This window comes from Gymnogyps californianus, chromosome 10, assembly GCF_018139145.2.
Source record: "Gymnogyps californianus isolate 813 chromosome 10, ASM1813914v2, whole genome shotgun sequence".
NCBI classification, from domain to species: Eukaryota; Metazoa; Chordata; class Aves; order Accipitriformes; family Cathartidae; genus Gymnogyps; species Gymnogyps californianus.
The window spans coordinates 18343519-18362444 of NC_059480.1; the positions used below are offsets into that span (position 1 = coordinate 18343519).

The 18926-nt window shown below is 39.5% G+C and overlaps 1 protein-coding gene across 2 annotated transcripts in view; it reads right to left on the reverse strand.

Annotated features, from left to right (window-relative positions):
* Window positions 1–18926, reverse strand: part of PDE6D (phosphodiesterase 6D) — a 39133-nt gene that overhangs the window by 3671 nt on the left and 16536 nt on the right. For both annotated transcript variants that reach the window (XM_050902458.1, XM_050902459.1), the window contains exons 2-3: window positions 5223–5311; window positions 295–420 (exon numbers count right to left, since the gene is read on the reverse strand). In XM_050902458.1, the coding sequence (XP_050758415.1) occupies window positions 295–420; window positions 5223–5311 (215 nt within the window). The remainder of the gene's footprint in view (window positions 1–294; window positions 421–5222; window positions 5312–18926) is intronic.

The following is an 18926-nucleotide window of genomic DNA, read 5'->3' on the forward strand; positions in this document are numbered from 1 at the left end:
CCCCATAATGGGTGACTCTAAAATAACCTGTTTCCTTGCCTCAGGCAGCCTGCGGTGGATTTATGCCCTGAAGCATGATTACCCAGATTTTTTGCTTACATAACGAAGTGTTAATACACTTATGAAATGCTATTCCTAATACTGTGGCCCATTAGTCCTGACAAGATGAGTGCTTCAGTGCTACTCTGAAAATTAAAATCACCATGTTCAACCCATTTTAGTTTCTCTAATCCCAGCCGTGCTGGGGGTCACTCCCTGCGCTGCAGCAGGACTGCACACAGAGCAGATACATACCTTCTAGACACTGCCCTTTGAAATAAACTTTCTGTTCCAGTCGGAATTTTTCCATTTGTTCTGCTGAGGAAAAGTTTAACTCCCGAGACACTGCTTTGCATTTCAGGATTTTTTTAGGAACTCGAGCTGTGAAACAGATAAAGAAGCATTATTTGGACACAATAAAACAAACCCAGCTGCTTCAGGTGCTACTACAATATACTTTGAAAAAATGATTAGTGCTAGTACAAGATCATAGTAGCAGGAGAAATGCAAACACAAAGGACTTTGTCTTTACATTTGCAAGAGTGAAATCCAAGATGCAAATAGGTTAAGTACCTTGCCCAGAGCCAGGAATGAAACTTGTGATGAACCAGGGATACAACACTGATCTCTCAGACTCCTGGTTCTTGGCTGTTTATTACTAAAAACCACAATTCTTCAAGTCAAAATATGAGATGCAACTTAAATTTTTACTTCAGGAAGTGTGCTGAAGATCACAAGCAGCCGAAGGGCTGCTTAGTACACCAAGCGTACTAAGTACTCTTCTCACTTCTCCTTCCCTTTCAGACTGTGCATCCCCAGCAAACCACAAACGGCTATTTCTCAGCCCAGCATCACTGTTTCAGCCATCTCGCATAGCTCTGGGAAGTCATCCTGTAAAAGTATACAATATGTCTGTTCCCTAAACACTGAGACCCACACAGGCAGTAAAGTCAGTACCAAACCAAAGAGTTTAAGAGAGAGAGTAATTTGGCAATCCAGAGTTTCTGGGCTCTTGCAATGGGTGAGACACCGACAGCAAGTGGCAAACTGTACCTGGTAGATATTTCATAAGGCTTTTTTTAGAGGTGGAGGAGTAAGAGAAGGGACAGTTTGGGAGCACTGATTAATATGCTGAAAGGTCCTAATCAGGAGAATACGGGGGAGAGTCAATATACTAAGAATCTCCCAAGCCCGTCATACTTCAGTGGTGTGATTGTACATAATCCTTCCTGCGTATTAGAAAATGTTTCATGTAAATTTATTAGAAATAAAGAGGGGAGGGAATACAGCTGGCATGTGGTTTATGAGCCAAACTGTTCCTAAATGGAAAGCGTATCAAAACATCCATGAGCAGACAGCAGGCTGCTGTTTAATAAAAGGAAGAGTCTACCAAACCCCAGGCAAATCCATCTAATGTAGAACAGTTTAATGGAGTAGGACCTTGATATGAAACCAATCTAGAGAGCTGGAGGGTTAGAGAATGTAAGCTACCGTCCTATCCCATGGAGAAGTACACACCCCACAGTTTGTTTAAAAAAAAAAGGTAAAAAAGAAAGTTAAAAGTGTAAGGGAAGAGTTTTAAATGTAAAAGCTCTCTAATTATTTTTAGTCTTTTTTTTTTTTTCAGCTAGAAATCTGCATGGCACCATCCTTTACTGCTCTCACAAGTACAGACTACAGCCTGTTGTGAATAAACATCCCTTTGCAGTTAAGTGTAAAATGACTTGTTAAAACTATTCTGCAATTTAGTAATTACATTTCTTTCATCCCCAAGACAGACTGCTGAGAATGTTTGCTTTAATATTGTAAAACTACAAAATAAAAGGTTACTTTTAATAAAAGTAGGACTGTGTAGTCTTTAAACCCCTGATCTAAGAGATTTTAATTTATATTTATACCATCAAGCAGAAAATTTTAATTGAAATTATGTATTTTAAACTCATTTTACTTTTATACCTCTTTTTTTCCATTAAAAAGATAGAAGAGAAAGAAGTTTGATTCTCATCAGTTAGGTTCATTTTAAAACATGCTGAAATGCATAAGCATAGACTTTATCCTAAATTTACTACTGCTTTTTGTTAACTTGAGGATATCCTATACCTGCACATTTATTTAAGCACTTATATAGCTAACATACATTTAGTCAGATACTTAATTCTGATTAGATTAGAAAGTGATAAATGACACATTTCTTATTTACTAAGTAAGCCATTTTGGGTCCAACTGCATTTAGTTAGAAACTGAAATTCAATTAAAATATCTGTATCATTATGTTTTCCTATAGTTTAATAAAACTACCTTAAATATTTGGGACATGTAAGAAAGCAAGCTATCTTAGCCAAACTTATTTTATATTTCAAACTACATCTTTTCTTAGTAATGAAAGGATTATTTGTATTTCCTGAATGAAAGCTGGCTGTGGTAACTGGGAACAACACTGGGGATTCTACAAGTGCTAGACCTCAGCAGCTACTCCAAGATTTGCTTGTATATTGGAAGAAACCAAACTTGACACATTTGCATCTCCCAGATTGCCTCCCAGTTTTGAATGCACTGTCACTGAATTGAGCTGACTGGGTACATGGAAAAGGTCCTGCTGTCAAAAGCTGGTTTAGATGGTTAATTCCAGTTTCAGGTGCTCAGGTAGTGATTTTCACTACTTTTAGCAGTTTAATGTTAAGACTTTGGCAGCAATCCAATACCACACTAATATTCTTTTTATTTAATCTAAGTGGTAATAGTAAGTTTAGGTAGTAACACAGTATCATGATTTGAAACTTAGGAGTTCATTTTTTAAAGAAACCTGTACTTAAATAAAATAGAAGTCCTGTTTAAAAAGCAAATAGAAGTCCTGTTTAAAGGAAATATATTTTATTCACTCTGCTATATATTTCATTCTTTCTTTGCTATGTCTAGACTGGGATTTGCCCTGAATGGCCACAGAACACACACACACAAGTACTATATAATGACTTAGAGACACACATTGCCTTCATTTTAAAACAATTATTCAGTTTGCCCTCACTGTTTCTGTTGCAGGACTGTACCAGAACTGCACCAGAACTGCATTTCCCCACACCTTCTTTTAATTCATAGTCAGATTATCCTCCTTTGTTGGACACCTCTCCCCTTTCTTAGCCTATTTATTGAGAACAATCTATCCATCTCAGCCTTCTTTTCTTGCTAAGCCATACAAGAACAGCTTTTTTCCTCTCTTCTCCTAAGGAAGACCATCCTCCCATCCGTAATCTTTTCAGTGGCTTCTCCTAATAGCTCTTCTCTGCACCTGTACCAGTTTGCAGTCATCCGTCTTCTAGATGGATGACTGAACTGCACACCAGATAAGGTCTTAACAATTCCTTGTACAATGGGCATTAATCTCATGCCAGAGTATGTTTTAATTAATTCCCCAAGCTCCTCTGATGGAGATGAGGGTTCCTGGTTTATATGTGAGGAAAATCTGAGACACAGTGAGGCGATATGATTTGCCAAAGTGAGAAAGATGGCAGGAGGGAAATGGGGCAACACAACAAATCCTCCTGAGACACAGCTCCAGCTGTCCTCTCTGCCCCAACGCACACCTTTCTCCAGTTTGCATTGAACCACGGCAGTGCAACAGTCTGTTGAGACAGAGTGAAGAGGATTCAAAGACTAGCTGTGCGTCCAAGCAGAAGCTTTTACAGCACAAAATCTGGGAAGACTGGGAATATTTTTAGCTGATTTTCTTCTGCTTTCTAAAGCCTGATTCCTCATTTCTCCTAGGTCTCCTGTTACACAGTTATTTCAAGAAGGCAAAGCATCACTAACACGCAGTTTAAGAAATTTAGTATTAAACTGACAAATTACCACATTTCTTTTGAAAGTTGTATTTCAATTGCTTTCCTACAGTTGTATATGAACGTGCTGGAATGTTTTTCTTTAATATAGGTATCTTGTATGACAGGCATGAGTAAGTATCTGTTAAGGCCTGTTGGCAGAACTGTTTGCTGTTAGCACTGGTATGAGAATGGGAGTACAGGTTAGCAAGGCTGAAGAAGACAAAGCTTGGGAAATGCTCTTAGTAATCACCGAGCCACAGCTTTGCTTTCCTCTAGCTCTGACCTGCATCCTCTATTCCTGGCATCAGGCCTCTCTTAAGCTGAGACAACCAACTACTGGGCCTATTAATGAACTCTTGTCATAAAGCAGATAAATGTTGACTGAGGATCAAATGAGAAGAAGACAACTTGTTTCTCTTGTGCCTTAAACTGGCTTTGAAACCAGGTATATTGCTGGAAGACTACTGGACTCACAGTGTTTTGCCACAGATCTTCTGTACGCTCTCTGGGCAGAGGAGGATCTTTATACACTGGTTGCCTCCTTCAGACAAAACAGATTTTCCAATTTATGGGAGAGGTAAGTCCTACTAGTGACAGGCAGAACTCAGTCCTTGACCAAAAATACATCAATGTCACCAGCATAATAAAATGATCAAGTTCACTCCACTTACTGGAGATCAGCTATGGTACTCACATAATAGAAAAGCCTTCAAAATTAATTCAGTGAGGTCAGACTCTTCACAGAGCCAAAGGAAAGCTCTTGGCAAGGGACATTACCTATTACAGTGCTTTGTCACAAATGGGGAAGCGTAAGGGACAGTGAAGTCCTCTGCTACTCAGCGAGGACAGAAGTGGAAGGGCAACAGGCCTTCCTAGCAATGGTAGAGGGACAGGAGAGCAGTACAAATGTGCCATGTATGCTGTTTTAAAGCAGAGGTCAAATTTAGTGCAGAAGAATATTAGGACAGTTGTGGCCGAGCAAGGTAGTAACTGTGTATGCTTTTTCCCCATTGGTTCTCCATTTGACCTTCACCTTGACTAAACCCTATTGTTATACTGAGAAAAGTCAATGTATTTTTATACTTTTCATTTTGGAACCAACACTCAACCTAGCAAAGGCCGGCCACTTGTTCCTTACCCAGCTGAGCTCCCTGCTTAACATTGTTTAACTTGTCCCCTTTGCCAGCCACTGATCCACTGCCACCCTTCTCCATGTGTCCCCAGGTTATTGTGGTGGAAGCCTCTGAATGTGTGAAGTCACAGCCAGGACATCTGTCCTTCAAAGCAGTGGTAAGCTCGCAAGTCTGGTGACCTAGACAAGCAGCACCACCCAGCCCCAAAATGCACAATAAGGCCACACAGTACCTTCATGCTCCACTCCAGGTACAGACAGATCTTCTGTTCCTTGCCAGAGGATTTTCCCTGTTTCTGCATCCCGAAGGTTCATCCAATTTCTGATTGGGAAGCAATTAAGGAAAACAAGCTACCTACATCCCTAAATGCTGCGCCTAGCATTCTTTGCTAAGCCCTGAAATAGGCTACTCCAGCTGAGTTTCAATCATGTTTTCTGATTCTCAGGAGGCCTAGGAAAAGAGACACTTTCTCCCAGAAAATAAATGAACAAACCAACCCTTGACCAGAATGAATGCAACAAGAGTTGCATAGTCACAGATTTAGTTTTTACTTTAGACTGAAGCTTTTTAACCTCATTTATCATTTTCCATTGCTTCTAAAGGAAAAAGGCAATGTCACTGTGCTGCAGAGAAGCAAGAACATTGTTAACAATAACAGATAATTTTACACAAACAATTGCTGTTCTCCAGCATTTGAAAAATGCTAGAAAAAGAAGTGCTTCCTATATTACATTAGAAAAAGAATAACACCTGATCGAGCTTGTTTTCCTAGTTTACAAAGTATTAATATCAAGGGTTGTTCTATTGCTGTTGACCCGGTAACTGCCACTCATGGGAGTTCTTCAGCTGCTGAGTGCTAAGCAAAGAGAGATCCTCTCTTTTCACCCTCAGCAAGTGAGGCTGTGCCAGCTTTCAAAAAGTCCAGATCAGTGAGTTAGTCATTAAAGTTATAGGCTGGTATGAAATACTCATATTTTCAAAGGGACAATTAATAATGATCTTAGGCACACTTTTGAAAAGCCTCTCCCATAACATAACTCAGACATCAACACATCAGAACAAGGAGCCTGCCCACCTGCCCGATGCCATTTTGAACAGGGATACAGCCGTCAGTAAGCCCGAGGCCCCGCAGCAGCCTCCGGCTCCACAGCTCATCAGGGTGGCTCCGAGGAGTGACCCGCGTAAACGCAAGCAGCCTGAATAGAGCAGGATCTGTGAGATAAGGCCACGCAAACCAAGGCCTTTCTAGGTGTTTCCTTTTGCTGGTTTGCGGCAGTGCACCCTTCGTACTCAGTACTTCCTAGACAAGAGACTGGCAACTATCTGGGAGAAGGGAAGAGACCAACTGCTCAAGGAACTGACTGGGGAGGTGGAGAAACAGAAGAGGGACAATATGGACCTTGACGTAGGTATAAATAGGAGCTGTCAGAGATATGCATATTGAACTCATCCTCTAACATACACAGTTTCCAGGCAGACTCACACAAACTCGTCACATTGATCAAATTTTTCCAGAGCTGCAGGGAAGAAACAGATGCTTTAGCAAATTTTGCATTACAGGGTAACATTTGTTTTAAAATTACATGTGTGGAGGAGGGAAAGGCAGATGGCTGCTTCAGCACAGATGTGAGAAGCCTTTCCCTTCCTGAAGGCTGGCCAGACTTTCCATGTCCCACTGAAAGGGCAAGAGGGAGGAGAAAGGTGGGAAAGTGTGGACAGGGTCTGTTTACACAGGCATGGCCTTACAGCTTCCAAAACTTAGCAACGACTTGGAGCACAGGAAGAGAGAGCGTAGGGCAGCCTGCTCATGTCCTTCTAGACTTGTTATAAAACACATAATATCTACCATTTGATCTGGGATTAAGGCAAAAGTGAAGGGGGGAGAAGATGGAAAGCATCATCCTCAGAGGGCCCCATATGCCACCTCCATATCCTGGCAGAAAGCTGGAAGGTGGAGATCTCTCCCCAGCTAGCAAACCAAGGGAGGTGAGGGCTGTAGGCAGGCAAGTCAGAGAGAGAAAATGAGCAGCAGTATGGCAAGAAGAACCTGCAGCAGGGCTGGGCACTTCATGTGGTGCTGGCTGGAAAACTCAAAGTCCTCAGCCAACACAACCCGCAGGATGGAACCGCCCCAACTGTAACTTAAAATGTCCAAAAAATCCACCATTTTTCGATACATCGTCCCACAGACAAACATACAAACTAGCCAGGGTGAAGCTATTTGCATAGAAAGCAGTGTGCAATCTATCAAATGCCATGTATGAGGGAAAAATAACAAATAAGACAATCTGAACATCTCACTGACAAATTCATTTATCTTCACAACACCCTGCGATGCAAACACTCTTTTGACTATTAGCTGTACAGTAATTCAGTAAATTGGGCACTTGATTATCAAAAACATGTATTACCTTTAAAAAATGATCCCCTTCAGAAGTATTTACTTGCTATTTGTTCACTATCAATATCAGTGGAAGTTATGAGCTCACAGGTCTGGCCATAGGCTGTGTAGTGCCAAACTGAGCAGTAGACAAGTTCCTCTGAACTGGAGATGAAACACTAACCAGAACAGCAAACCCAGCACTGCACAGGAACTGATCCAGCCTCCCAAGTGCTATATCAGTACTCTAACTAATGGACTATCTTCCTTTTTCCTTGCCATGCCTTGCCTTGTCTTGCCTTACCTTCCTGTCCCTCTTCCCTTATCAATTTTTGGAGTACTCTGAAATCACGTTTACCATTTTCAAAAGTATTACATTAGAAGTGCCCTTCAGAGAGTATATGTAGCCTCACAGCTTAATTATTATCCTTACTTGAAATACATAGTTATAGAATGATAGTGACCTACTGTTTCTGGTGAGAGAAAACACTAGTGTAGACTACGGACCTCTGTTGCTTCTCCCTAGAAGGATTTATCTCTCAATTCAGTCCAAGAGAGATGATACAAGTTATGTTGCCATGCCGCACAATGCCAGATATGTTAACATTTGGGGTGTTAGACTTCTATAAAGTGCTATCAGACTTTATTCTGTATTAATGTTCCACTGTAAGAGTAAATCCATGCAGGACAGCCTGCCCCGTGCTTTGTATGCTGACTGTCAAATTAAAGATGAAGAATAAATAAAAAGCTGAAGACTATATCCTTGCCGATGAGAGCATGCAGGTCAGCAATGCATGCCACAGTTCCTAGAAAATATGTTGTATTTAAACAATCTGGACACTGCTAACCCATGTAAATTCCATATCAAATTAATGAAGATTTAGTGTCAGTGTAGCCGAAGGCTTTCTGGCCTAGACAGATGCATGCGCAGGTTCAGGACATGCTTTTCCAACTTCTGCAAATAAAAAAATGAAATCAACCTGCTATTCAGAGTGTATACACAGAGTTAAAATATGTGGATCCAGACATATTTTAAGGGGTCAGAATACTCTAGCCAGTTCACAAGTTTTTGCCCAGTAACTAAGCATTATTAAAAGGGAAAAACAAATCATCAAATCTTAAAAGTGCACACACACAATCCTCTTCTATTGGAAAAAACACTTCATGTTCAAGAGACTCATTCTTTTAAAAAAATAAATGTTTAAAAAGAAACAGGCATCTGAAAAAAATTTCCTAAGTCAAAATCAAGGTAATTTATAAAACTTAACTGTAATGGAATTAAAAAAAAAAGGCAAAACCCATCACAAGTGATTTTTTGGCAAGGGAATACCTGACAAAGCAGCAGCTGCACTGCTTACCTAGTTAGCAGCTTATCACACTATTTCTGTCATCTTGGATAGAAAGGCTGGTACTAGGACATACCCCAGAGTGAAGAAAATGGAGATCTTGAACCAAACCCACACACACTGTTATCTTCTAATGTGTTTAATTGGTTTAAGATTCTTCCATCCCAGCATGAGAGATATTGTTACTAAAAATAAAAAGTGCTCCATCTTCCAAGCAGCAGTGGAGACCTGCAGGCAGGATGGTCTGCCAATGCAGAGGGCATTTCAAGTATTATTCAAAAGGAGAAAGTAAATTAATATAGGTTTAACACAATTACTCTTTTTGAAGAGGCTCATGTCAAGCCACCTGGCAGGGGGAGCTAAGGAGAGCAAGTAGAGAGCCAGGCAGTTACAGCTTTATGAAGTTAATATATATGAAAAAAAAGGAAGAACAACAGTATATTCCTAATTCAGCTTCTCATTCTAAAATCACAAGAACACTCTTACACCATTAAATTTTCATTCTCCTGGGTTTTGGGGTTTTTTTTGTAGGTAACAATGTCTGATTTAAGACTCAATAGATCAAATACTCTTCAATCCTGAAGGCAAGGAAGGATTAGGTAGAACAGCAGAAGGAAGGGTGTACTGTTGATCTATTTATATTCCACCACCTATTGGGTCAGCAAAGTCTTACATAAAAGCTTTGTAGTAGCTGGAATTTGACTTGCTTTATATACATGACATGAATTAGCTTCCTCACAGACCTACTTTGCTTAGCCTGATGAAGGGAAATGGTTTGTGCATTTCTAAATCCAAGTTTTGTTGTCGTCTTGAATACCTCTGATCTCAGAACAGAAATTCTTTCTTTTTTGTATCTATCTGTCATAGAGATCACTTCATTCAAACAAATCAAAATATACATACTTATCTTTAAGTGCTTTAGCATTGCAAAAGATTCCCATGTATTACCACAATGGTAATTAAGAATAACCTTGAAGGAAGATAATGAGTACAAACAAAATTATCATTAAAGTAGTATGGAGTTAAAGAAGTTCTGCCCCAATCTCCCTGACTATTATTTGTATGTTGTAATGTTTAGCACTTCTTGAATATCTCAAAGGCTGCAGCAAACAGTAGGCGTCATTTCTTCCATTAAAATGGTCCATTTTTCATTTTATTCCTTGCTGTCTACACCATTCTAAAACCTTAGGAACTGCTGCACTCTTATCTTTCATAATAAAAGCAAGCCTAATGTTCATAACCACTCCTGGAAGGGAAGGTCTTTCATCATCTTTGCCTGCTTTTTTTTTTTTTGTACATCAAATGCAACATTAAGAACAGTTCGCTACATGCCAGGTGCAAACAGGATCTCAACAATTACGTGTTAATAAGAATTGTCCTATGGGACAAATGACAGAGAGAAGGTGGAGAAAGTGCAGCTGAAAGCCATGAACAATTCAGACTTACATCTCTGTTGCAGACCCAGAAAAGCTTCTGGTCTGGACTGCCCAACTTTCATGCCTTATTTTACATTGTCTGTCGTGAAAAGCAGACACAACCAGGCACTCATGACATGGGCGAGCATGTTACTTTAAAGAATGTTACAGGTAAGTAAAGATCAGCCTTTACGGATTATATTTTTATCAGACATATTTTCCCAGAAGAATGTTTGCATCTCAGTTGTTTCAAACCCGTCTGAGGAGTAAGGACCAAAATAAGTTAAGCAAAATAACTACCAAACTACAGGATTACAAGTAGACCACCCAAACAGCCTTATGCTTCTACTCCACTCATGCCATTCGTCCTCTAATCTTTCCAATCTCTAATCTCACTTTTTATTACAACTCCCAAATCCCTCTTCCACAGAACTCTTAATTGTGTGCTTAAATTTAAGCATATACACAGACGTTCTGCTGAATTAGGTCCTTGAGTTCACTGTGTTCGCACTCAAGAGAAATGCTGCTGTCTTTGGTGTTTAATAAACCACAAGTATATGTGTTGGCAGTGTGTTAAGAGAAAAGGAGTCCTTCCTCCTAGCCTAAGGCTGAAATTTGGTGCAAAATCATATCTGAAGGAACTGAATGAGCGTCCATCCATTCTGTCTAGTAAATGTCTAGTACCAAAACAAACACACAAACTGGAAGCTATTCCTCAAATATTACTGGAGCCTTTGGGTATAGCACTGTCAACTTCTCCTGCTTTCAGACAGCAGCATACTCTCTTAGGTTCCAGATTAGTCAGAAAGCATGCTATGACAGCTCTTACAAGAGCAGGTATTTTTTAAAACTCCGCTATTATAAACCAACTTCCCTGGAGTGACGCACAAGATATGGGTTACTGTGCTTCTCCAAATGACAGGAGGTGCTGGGGACTGGAAAGGTGCTCTATTAAATCCTCAAATGGAAGAAAGCCAATTATCCCTTCAAAGCACTCCTGACACTCCTGTACTCACTGTAAAAGAGCCTGCTTTTAAAGTCTCCTGCACAGAACAAATTGCTGTGCAACAGAAGCCAGGGAGATCCACAGATTAATGTGAACCACATGACAAAATGCAGCAAAAATCCTCAGCAACCAACAAAGTCATTTCACAGCAAATTATGTAATCAGAGGGATATATTTAACAGCTATAGCATCATAGCAAAAAAATCAACACAGTATCATATACTTGTATACTTTGTACTTCCGTTTTTACTTTCCACCTTACATCTTCACTTGCAGACGCCGTCTATACGGATCTTATATCAGCACAACATATTTTCATCTAACATCCATCAGACAGTCCTGGATTAAGCTGTTCCTGGCCCATACTTGGAAAGACAGTCACACATGTTACTGAATACCATGTCAACCTTACCGTAATTGTAATAGAAAATTATGCTAATAGGGCAGAAGTCAATATTGCTACATTATATTATATTAAGTAGACCTCAGATCATTTCTGCTATGCCGTAAGGTTGGTCCTGTTGTTAAGCTACAGTATTCATTGCTAGGTGTCACATTCTCCCTGCACCTTGGGTAACTGTTCTGAAGATGAGCTATGTTCCCACCATAAAAGTACCTCATGCTTGAACCTCTGAATATATATTATCTTAGAGGGGCTCATGTTGAGGCACACTGCAAAAGTTGACAACAAAAATGCAGCATAGGTCAATTCATAGTCAGATCAGCTGCAAAGAGATGCTAATCAAACTCGAGAAATACAGAAGCCGTTTAACTCTGCATACTTTGGAAATGCAGTAAAACCACGTCCAGCATTTGCTAATAAAAATTTTATGCAGACTATCCAGTTTAACATCTGTGCCTTTCAAACAGTTTAGGTTGAATAAGACAATTACTATTCACTATTTTCATCAAAATGAACAATTAACATACATCTCTACTCCACAGCATCCTAGTGACGTCATGTAGCAGAATAAGGCACAGAGTTTGCTTTCAGTTAGTTCACGTTTTATTTTCACTCTTGTCAATTTACTGTCTGAAAATATTGACAGTGAAATCTCTCCAAATCTTAAATATTTAAATCAGAATTGGTGACACCTGTGGTAGGCTTAACAAAAGCAAGTACTTGTACAAAAACAATGAAGATGGAGAGCTCCTAGACTCTGGAAAGAGAAGTGTCCAGCATGGGCAGGCAGGGTGGGAGAATGTGTTTTGTTTCTTCAGTAATACACAGCAATATTGCCAACTAAGCCAGGCTTCCATTTCACTGACCTTTACTCTCTTCCTCAAACCAAAGGAGCAAGAAACAAATGGATGTACATTTTGAAGGAAAGATTTAGAGACCTACTGAGATGCAGCTAAGGGTCATCAGGAGGGAAAAGGTAAAAAAGAAAAAATTACAGTGGTTTGCAAACAGCTGAACTAGGGACAGACGCAGATACTATTGTTTCAAGATTTACCTCTCTGTCCAGATGAGTCTAGTCTTGTAGCTTAACTCTCTTAGAAATTCCAGCAATTTTTGTCGCTGCTGAGCAGTAGGAACCAATTTAGGCATTTGCAAGCAACCTTCGGTTTCTTCAGACAAAAGCAACAATATGTGACATTCCCCAGCAGCTCCTGCCTGCAGCAGATGAGAAGACTGCCTTGTTACCCCGATGTACCAGCAAAGGCCATGTAGACAACGCTTCCAGAGTGTGTGCTAGGCACTTCTCTAGGAACTAAGCTCAACCTAAAAAGACTAACCACTTCTAAGATCCAAAAGAAAATACTTAAGATTTGAGATCCCTAACAATGAAAGTTAAAGCAAAAAACAAATGCACTTGTGGTACATAGAATACAACGTTGTTTAAAGTGGGAATAAGCTCCAAATCACATCTACACACACAAATCGCCAGCTTATGGGGCAGGTTCTCCCGTCAGAGGGAGAAGGCTGCTTTCTGTGCCAAATCTGTGGAAGTGCTTTGTTTGCTACTATTAGACATGTGTTTTGTTTCCTCTAGAAACAGATGTTAAAATGGTTCCTAGAACCAGATAACAGTGCCAAAACAAAAGCAAGCTGAAGCAATGTAGTGGTTTTATACTGCTTTCTGCTGCCTGTGTTTTTTAGGCTTTTCTTTGGCTTCTCTGAATAGGCTTGACAGAATTCCTTTATACCAATGCCTCAGCAGGAAAAACAACATGCAATCACATCTGGAGATTGCTTTACATCCTAGGTAGTAAAACAATCCATAACTTAGAAAAACTCATCATTGCTTGCAGGACGATCTCAGAAGCATGAATTGTACAAAGAAAATTATTTTCTCTTTTCCAGTGCGATAACACTCAACTCCTCCCCATCTTCCCCGCATTTTAAAAGGATCTCAAAAATTAGCATGTTAGAAAAGCTTGAGCTCATACTAAGAACCCTTTGAATATTAACATAATTAATGTCATCAGTAATACCCTGAGTTTGCAGAAACAGCAGGTGAATCAATGGGAATGATGTATTCATCCGAGAAAAGAATGTGACCTTTAAAATCCATAGGGCTTTATCAGAACGCAATTTTAAAGTGGGCTACTTGTATCTCAGTGGAAAGAACAAAACTGAATGTAACTAAGGAGAAAGCTAATACAGACACCACGTACACAAGGGAAACTAAAAATACAATTGAAATATAAAACACTGAGACCTCCTTACAGAAGATGCCTCACCTATATCAAAATGTGAGGCAGCTCGCAGGACAGCTTGAGAAGCCACTCCAAGGAACGCTATGATGAGGGAGAGGCAATTAAAAGAAGAACATTCCTGTAATTCAGATCTAGCTGGATAGAGATTTTTTAATCCAGAATGCTTAAAATTAAGTTAAATGCTTTAAACCCCACAACAATTTGGAATAAGTTTGCCCACTTTTTAATTTTAGCACATCAAACAACTTTCCTTTTTGCAAGTGAACACTGAAAGTGATTCAGCGATTGAAACAACTTCATTTCATCTTGACTACTTCAGAACATTCAATCATTTCAACACAGCTGAACTATTATGATAATATTTCAAGGTTCTCAGCAGTAAGTGAACTAGAGGGAGTTTCATGGAAATAATCTATCAAGGGGTTCTGGTGAATAACTTCATTTTCACAGATGAGGTTGTAACCAGAAGCCCTCAGAGGAATTTGCCTCCCTGTAAATCATTATGGCCTATTGTTCTTTACAGAGTTGAAACGCAGGATGTCACGACAGTCATGCAACAAAATTAGCTTTAATGGAATGAGGTATTTTGAACCTTGATATGCCTCTTTATTTAATACCATTATTCAATTGTTTTAAAATATGCATTATATTGGCTTGCTTATAAAAGAAAGCTTGGCTTGATTTCATGTCATTTTTGCAACACTGTAGGAGTGGATTTTTTTTTACATGTCTAAAAGGATCTTCACACTTCACCATACTGACAGGGCACAGACCTGAGCAGAGGAACAAAGACTTCTTTGACCAAAATTTTAAATGGGATAAACATGGCTGCTTAGCTGGCGTTTTCATATAGTTTCACTTGAATGACCTGTAGCCTTGTGTGAAGAGTGGGGAAAAAAAAACCCTAAAAGGCTTTAAAAAGGCAGTTTTATACAGCACTGTTTGTGGCCAGTCAATGCCTTTGTTCCTTGAAGGCCTCTGCAATAATTTCTCTATTGAGCGAAGTGATGTTTATTGAAAATGGCACAGCTGAGCATCAGCAGGTTCCCCTGCTGTTCGGTTTATCTATCCTCTGAACTCCAAGCAACATCTTGGTCTGAAAGTGTCCCCCTGGTAAAATAAGCAACTGACAACACAAAAAGCCTAGATGACTTCCAACTGCCAGTGCGTATGTTGTGACTACATGCTTTTTCTCCCATTAATGTTTAATTTCTTTTTTTTCTCCTTTACCTCATCATGTCTCTTCTTACAGAGCTCTCTAACACACCAGCCTATTGAGCTCCAAAGACTACTTCCGATAATCCACAGATTTATCAGATTCATGTATTTTAGAAGAATATGTAATTTACTGGAGGTATTAATAAATCATGTACTTCTAAGAACAGATCTGCAGATTGGAAATTGATGGGAGACAGGGCTTTGGCATGAACTCATTCACTGTGCTACCAGTTTGCACAGCTTCACGCTGTCACTATCATCTACCTTGGGCTACCCTAGACACGAAACAAATGCTCTAATTTAACTAGAAAGATAGGACGTCCCACTGAATAGGCAATACACTACAGCTCAGTGACTAATAACTTAATTCCTAATACTACGCTGTGCTTCAAAAACTTCAAATAATGTTCTCAAAGTAGCTTTTTAATAACTGCATATTGTAGAGACTGGGAAATAAGCATGAAGACTTGCCCACAGCCACACAATGAATCAGTAAGAGAAGAGGCAAGACATCTCAGGAGGTGTTTGGCTTCAAGTCTCGTGCTTCAATAGACAATACTGCCTCTCTCTTTAGACAGCCAGGAACTGTGCTCTCTGGCTCATGGAAACTCTTACTCTAACTTGGAGTGACTGTGCAGTAGCGCAGATTGCTGCAATCATGCTATGGAGCGGGTGCCAGTGGTTCCCTTCATTCCGTGCTTTTCTGCTTTCACCCTAACTAGAAAGCAGGGTGGTTCTGAATCACTGCCAAGCATTACTAATGGAAGTGGGGGGCAGGAAGGAAATAAAGATGACTGCTTGCAGAATTAGAAGTACTTCTTAGTGTCTAAAATGGCATACTAAAGCAGGACAAAAAATAGATGTATTAGCTCTGGCAATAGAAGCAAAATGCTTCTAGCTAGAAAAATGAGTAAACCTCTGAAACTTATCAATAATATTGTTGTTCATTAAGACAACTTAAAAACACCAGAAATACAAAATAGGAGAGTCATGGGGGAAAATACCACATTTGTTCCTTTCTTGGTTCGTATTAATTCAAACAGAGTTCCTGTGAAAATGATTAATTTCCTTTTCTTTTTCCTTTTTAACTCTGGACACTCTAGCATATTTTGAGCTCAGACAAAGTGCTTCAATGAAGTCCGTATATGGGTCATGCTTAATATCACAGGTTGCTTCTTTGTTCAAGACAAGTAGTCAGCTAAGTTAAAAAACCTCCCCCACTCTAAAAATTAGAGATGCCCCTGATACACAGTTTCTAACATCCTTTAATATACAAGGTTTCCTTCCACAAAATTTCATTAGGTGTAAAAGGGAGCCCAATGAATGAGTGGAAACACAGCACTTTTTCATGTATTCAAATTGTCCTCAAAATTGCCAGCTCCGGGAACTGTAGCAATAATTTTGCAAAACGTAGTCAGCAGTTAATCTGAAAGGACAAAGTCTTAGGACAAATGCTATGGCTGTTCATTGCTGGCAGGAACAGGCAGGCACCATTTTGTACAAAGTGACCATCCATTTTGTACAGAATGACATTCAGAGATTACTGTCTAAAGGACTCTTAAGACCTGAACCAATATAAACGTATTTTGCTTATGTAAGTCCAAACAGCCTGATACCACCTTCATTCCATCAGCACTCTCAGAGTCAGACTCCTTGAACACGGGCAGTCAGTGGTCGAGCCATTAGTCTAAATTTCAGAGAAAATGCCAAGCCTGGAAGCTGTTTGGTTAAAATACTAAAAATAAACTCTCCGTGCTAGGCAGGGTTGTGCTTCCAAAATGAATGCGACCCAACCAGCTCTATTACAAGGATCCACAAATGGACTCGTAACACTGAGATATTCCCTTACACTGTATTGTAATGGAACTGTATTTTGGGATCAGCTGTTTCCATATCCATTGAAGCTTCCCAGAGTTGGACTGCAAGCAGGCAGCCACTACGGGGAAGTGTCCACCCTGTTGCATCTTGCCTTGTTTCCTTCTTTCACTATATTCTTTCAGAATCTGTTGGGATCAGAGCAGAACAAAATCTGAGCACAGTCCTGCAATAAAAAACTTCTGGAAAAAAGCAGTAAGTTCCAGCAGCAAGCTTTTCCTAACTTAACTTTGCTTGAAAAAGTTTCCAGTAGTTCCAGCCTCACCAGATCCAGCTGAGAATGGGCAAGGACTGTTTTTGCACTCATTCTTATATTGTTTTTATGCAATCTATTAACGCATACAGTTTAACGTTTTAGTGGGAAATGATAATGAGATGGGCCTGCACACAGCCAGCCCAGATATAGCAGAGCTTTAAGTGCTCAAGCTCTCTACTGAACCTCACCTGTGAAATTTTGAGCCTCTTTGCACTTTGGGAGCCGTTGCCCTTGTCTGCTCTTTCCACCAGAGGAATAACTTCTTGTAAAAAATACTGGCTACTTAGTTGCACAAATACGTAAAACAACATTTCAGAAACGATGCAAATGTACTTAGAAGAGCCTCAAGTGAGCTAGCTGGATACTTTGCAAAATGGTAACTGAATCTTACTTAAAGTTAGAAGAAACAAACCTATGGGGAGGCCAGTTTGTGTGGAGTGCATTTTAGTTCAACCAAGATGAGCTGCTTGGCTTCCTAACACTTGTTCTATTTATTCCTCTACTACAATCTTCTCAGTGTGACGTCTTTAACGAGGAGATCACAACATCCTCTATACTGGCCAGGGAGATTAAGCAACACACACACACACAATGAGAAAGCAAGAGTCTTTGAGATTTAACTCAAAATCTATGCTGGTTTGCCATAAAGATTTGACATTTAAATGACTGAATAATATTAATCTACTAATATTAGACTGCTGTTATGAGTAGGTATAAAAGGATAAAACCAAATCATTTCCTTTTGAAAATATATTTCTTTATCGCTATATAAAAGATGTCTGCTGATTTTCCCTAGGGTATCCTCTGTTCCTGGGAGATATGAATTTAATGGCGGACTTGCCCATGCTTAGCTGGCACTTAGACCACAAGCTAGAGAGTAAGGGGGTTGTTTTCCATTTTCATAAAGCTTGATAAATATACTATTCGCTACTAGAATGTCAACTGATATACATTCAGAGCAAAGTCCATCTATTTTTTAAATGACCAGTACCAGATTTTGTAGTATTTCTTTACAAGATTCACTGGTATAACAAGGATCCCAAGAACATAATGGAAGTAATTAACCTCTCATGTCTATGTTCACATTCATAAGATACTGCTTTAGGGTGAGAAGCAGGAAGAGAGAAAAGATCACAGTTGAAACAAAAAGAGAAAATTTATCTCCTGTCAGTAGTCTGGCCACACTACAAAGAAAGTACATGCAGCAGCAATAAATTCGGGTTTTTTTAATAGAAAAACTAACCAACAATCTTAGTTAGAAGTGCATAGCTGAATGCTCAGATTTGTGGCATCCAAACAGCCTTTCATTTAAATAACTCTGCTTTAATTGCTTATTTTCTATCTTTTTCCATTGTAAGACAAACAAAGATGCCATTGAGGATGCATCTCCTCTGATAAGGCAATCAGAACATGAGCCTGCAATTACAGTAATATTTTGCATAAAGGCTTCCCTTATTAATCCAAAAGAGCTCTAATTTCAAAACCCACTATTTTACTATGCTGCCATCCTCAACAGTGCAAAAATCCTTCTGGATTCTTTGTGCCTGTACTCCAAGCAACTCAACTGGGCTTCCTCTCTCTCTCGAACCTTTATTTATTTAATTTCCAAGGATAAAAAAGGCACAGTATGGTAGCATCACTGAATGTCTAGCAGTTCAACAACATTTGGTTCTTCATACTACCATTCCTTTGGACTGCTGCCCATGTCAAAGATCAGCACCACGTAGTTCACACATACAGGACGCACGTACTACCTAGACATCTATGTTTATAAAG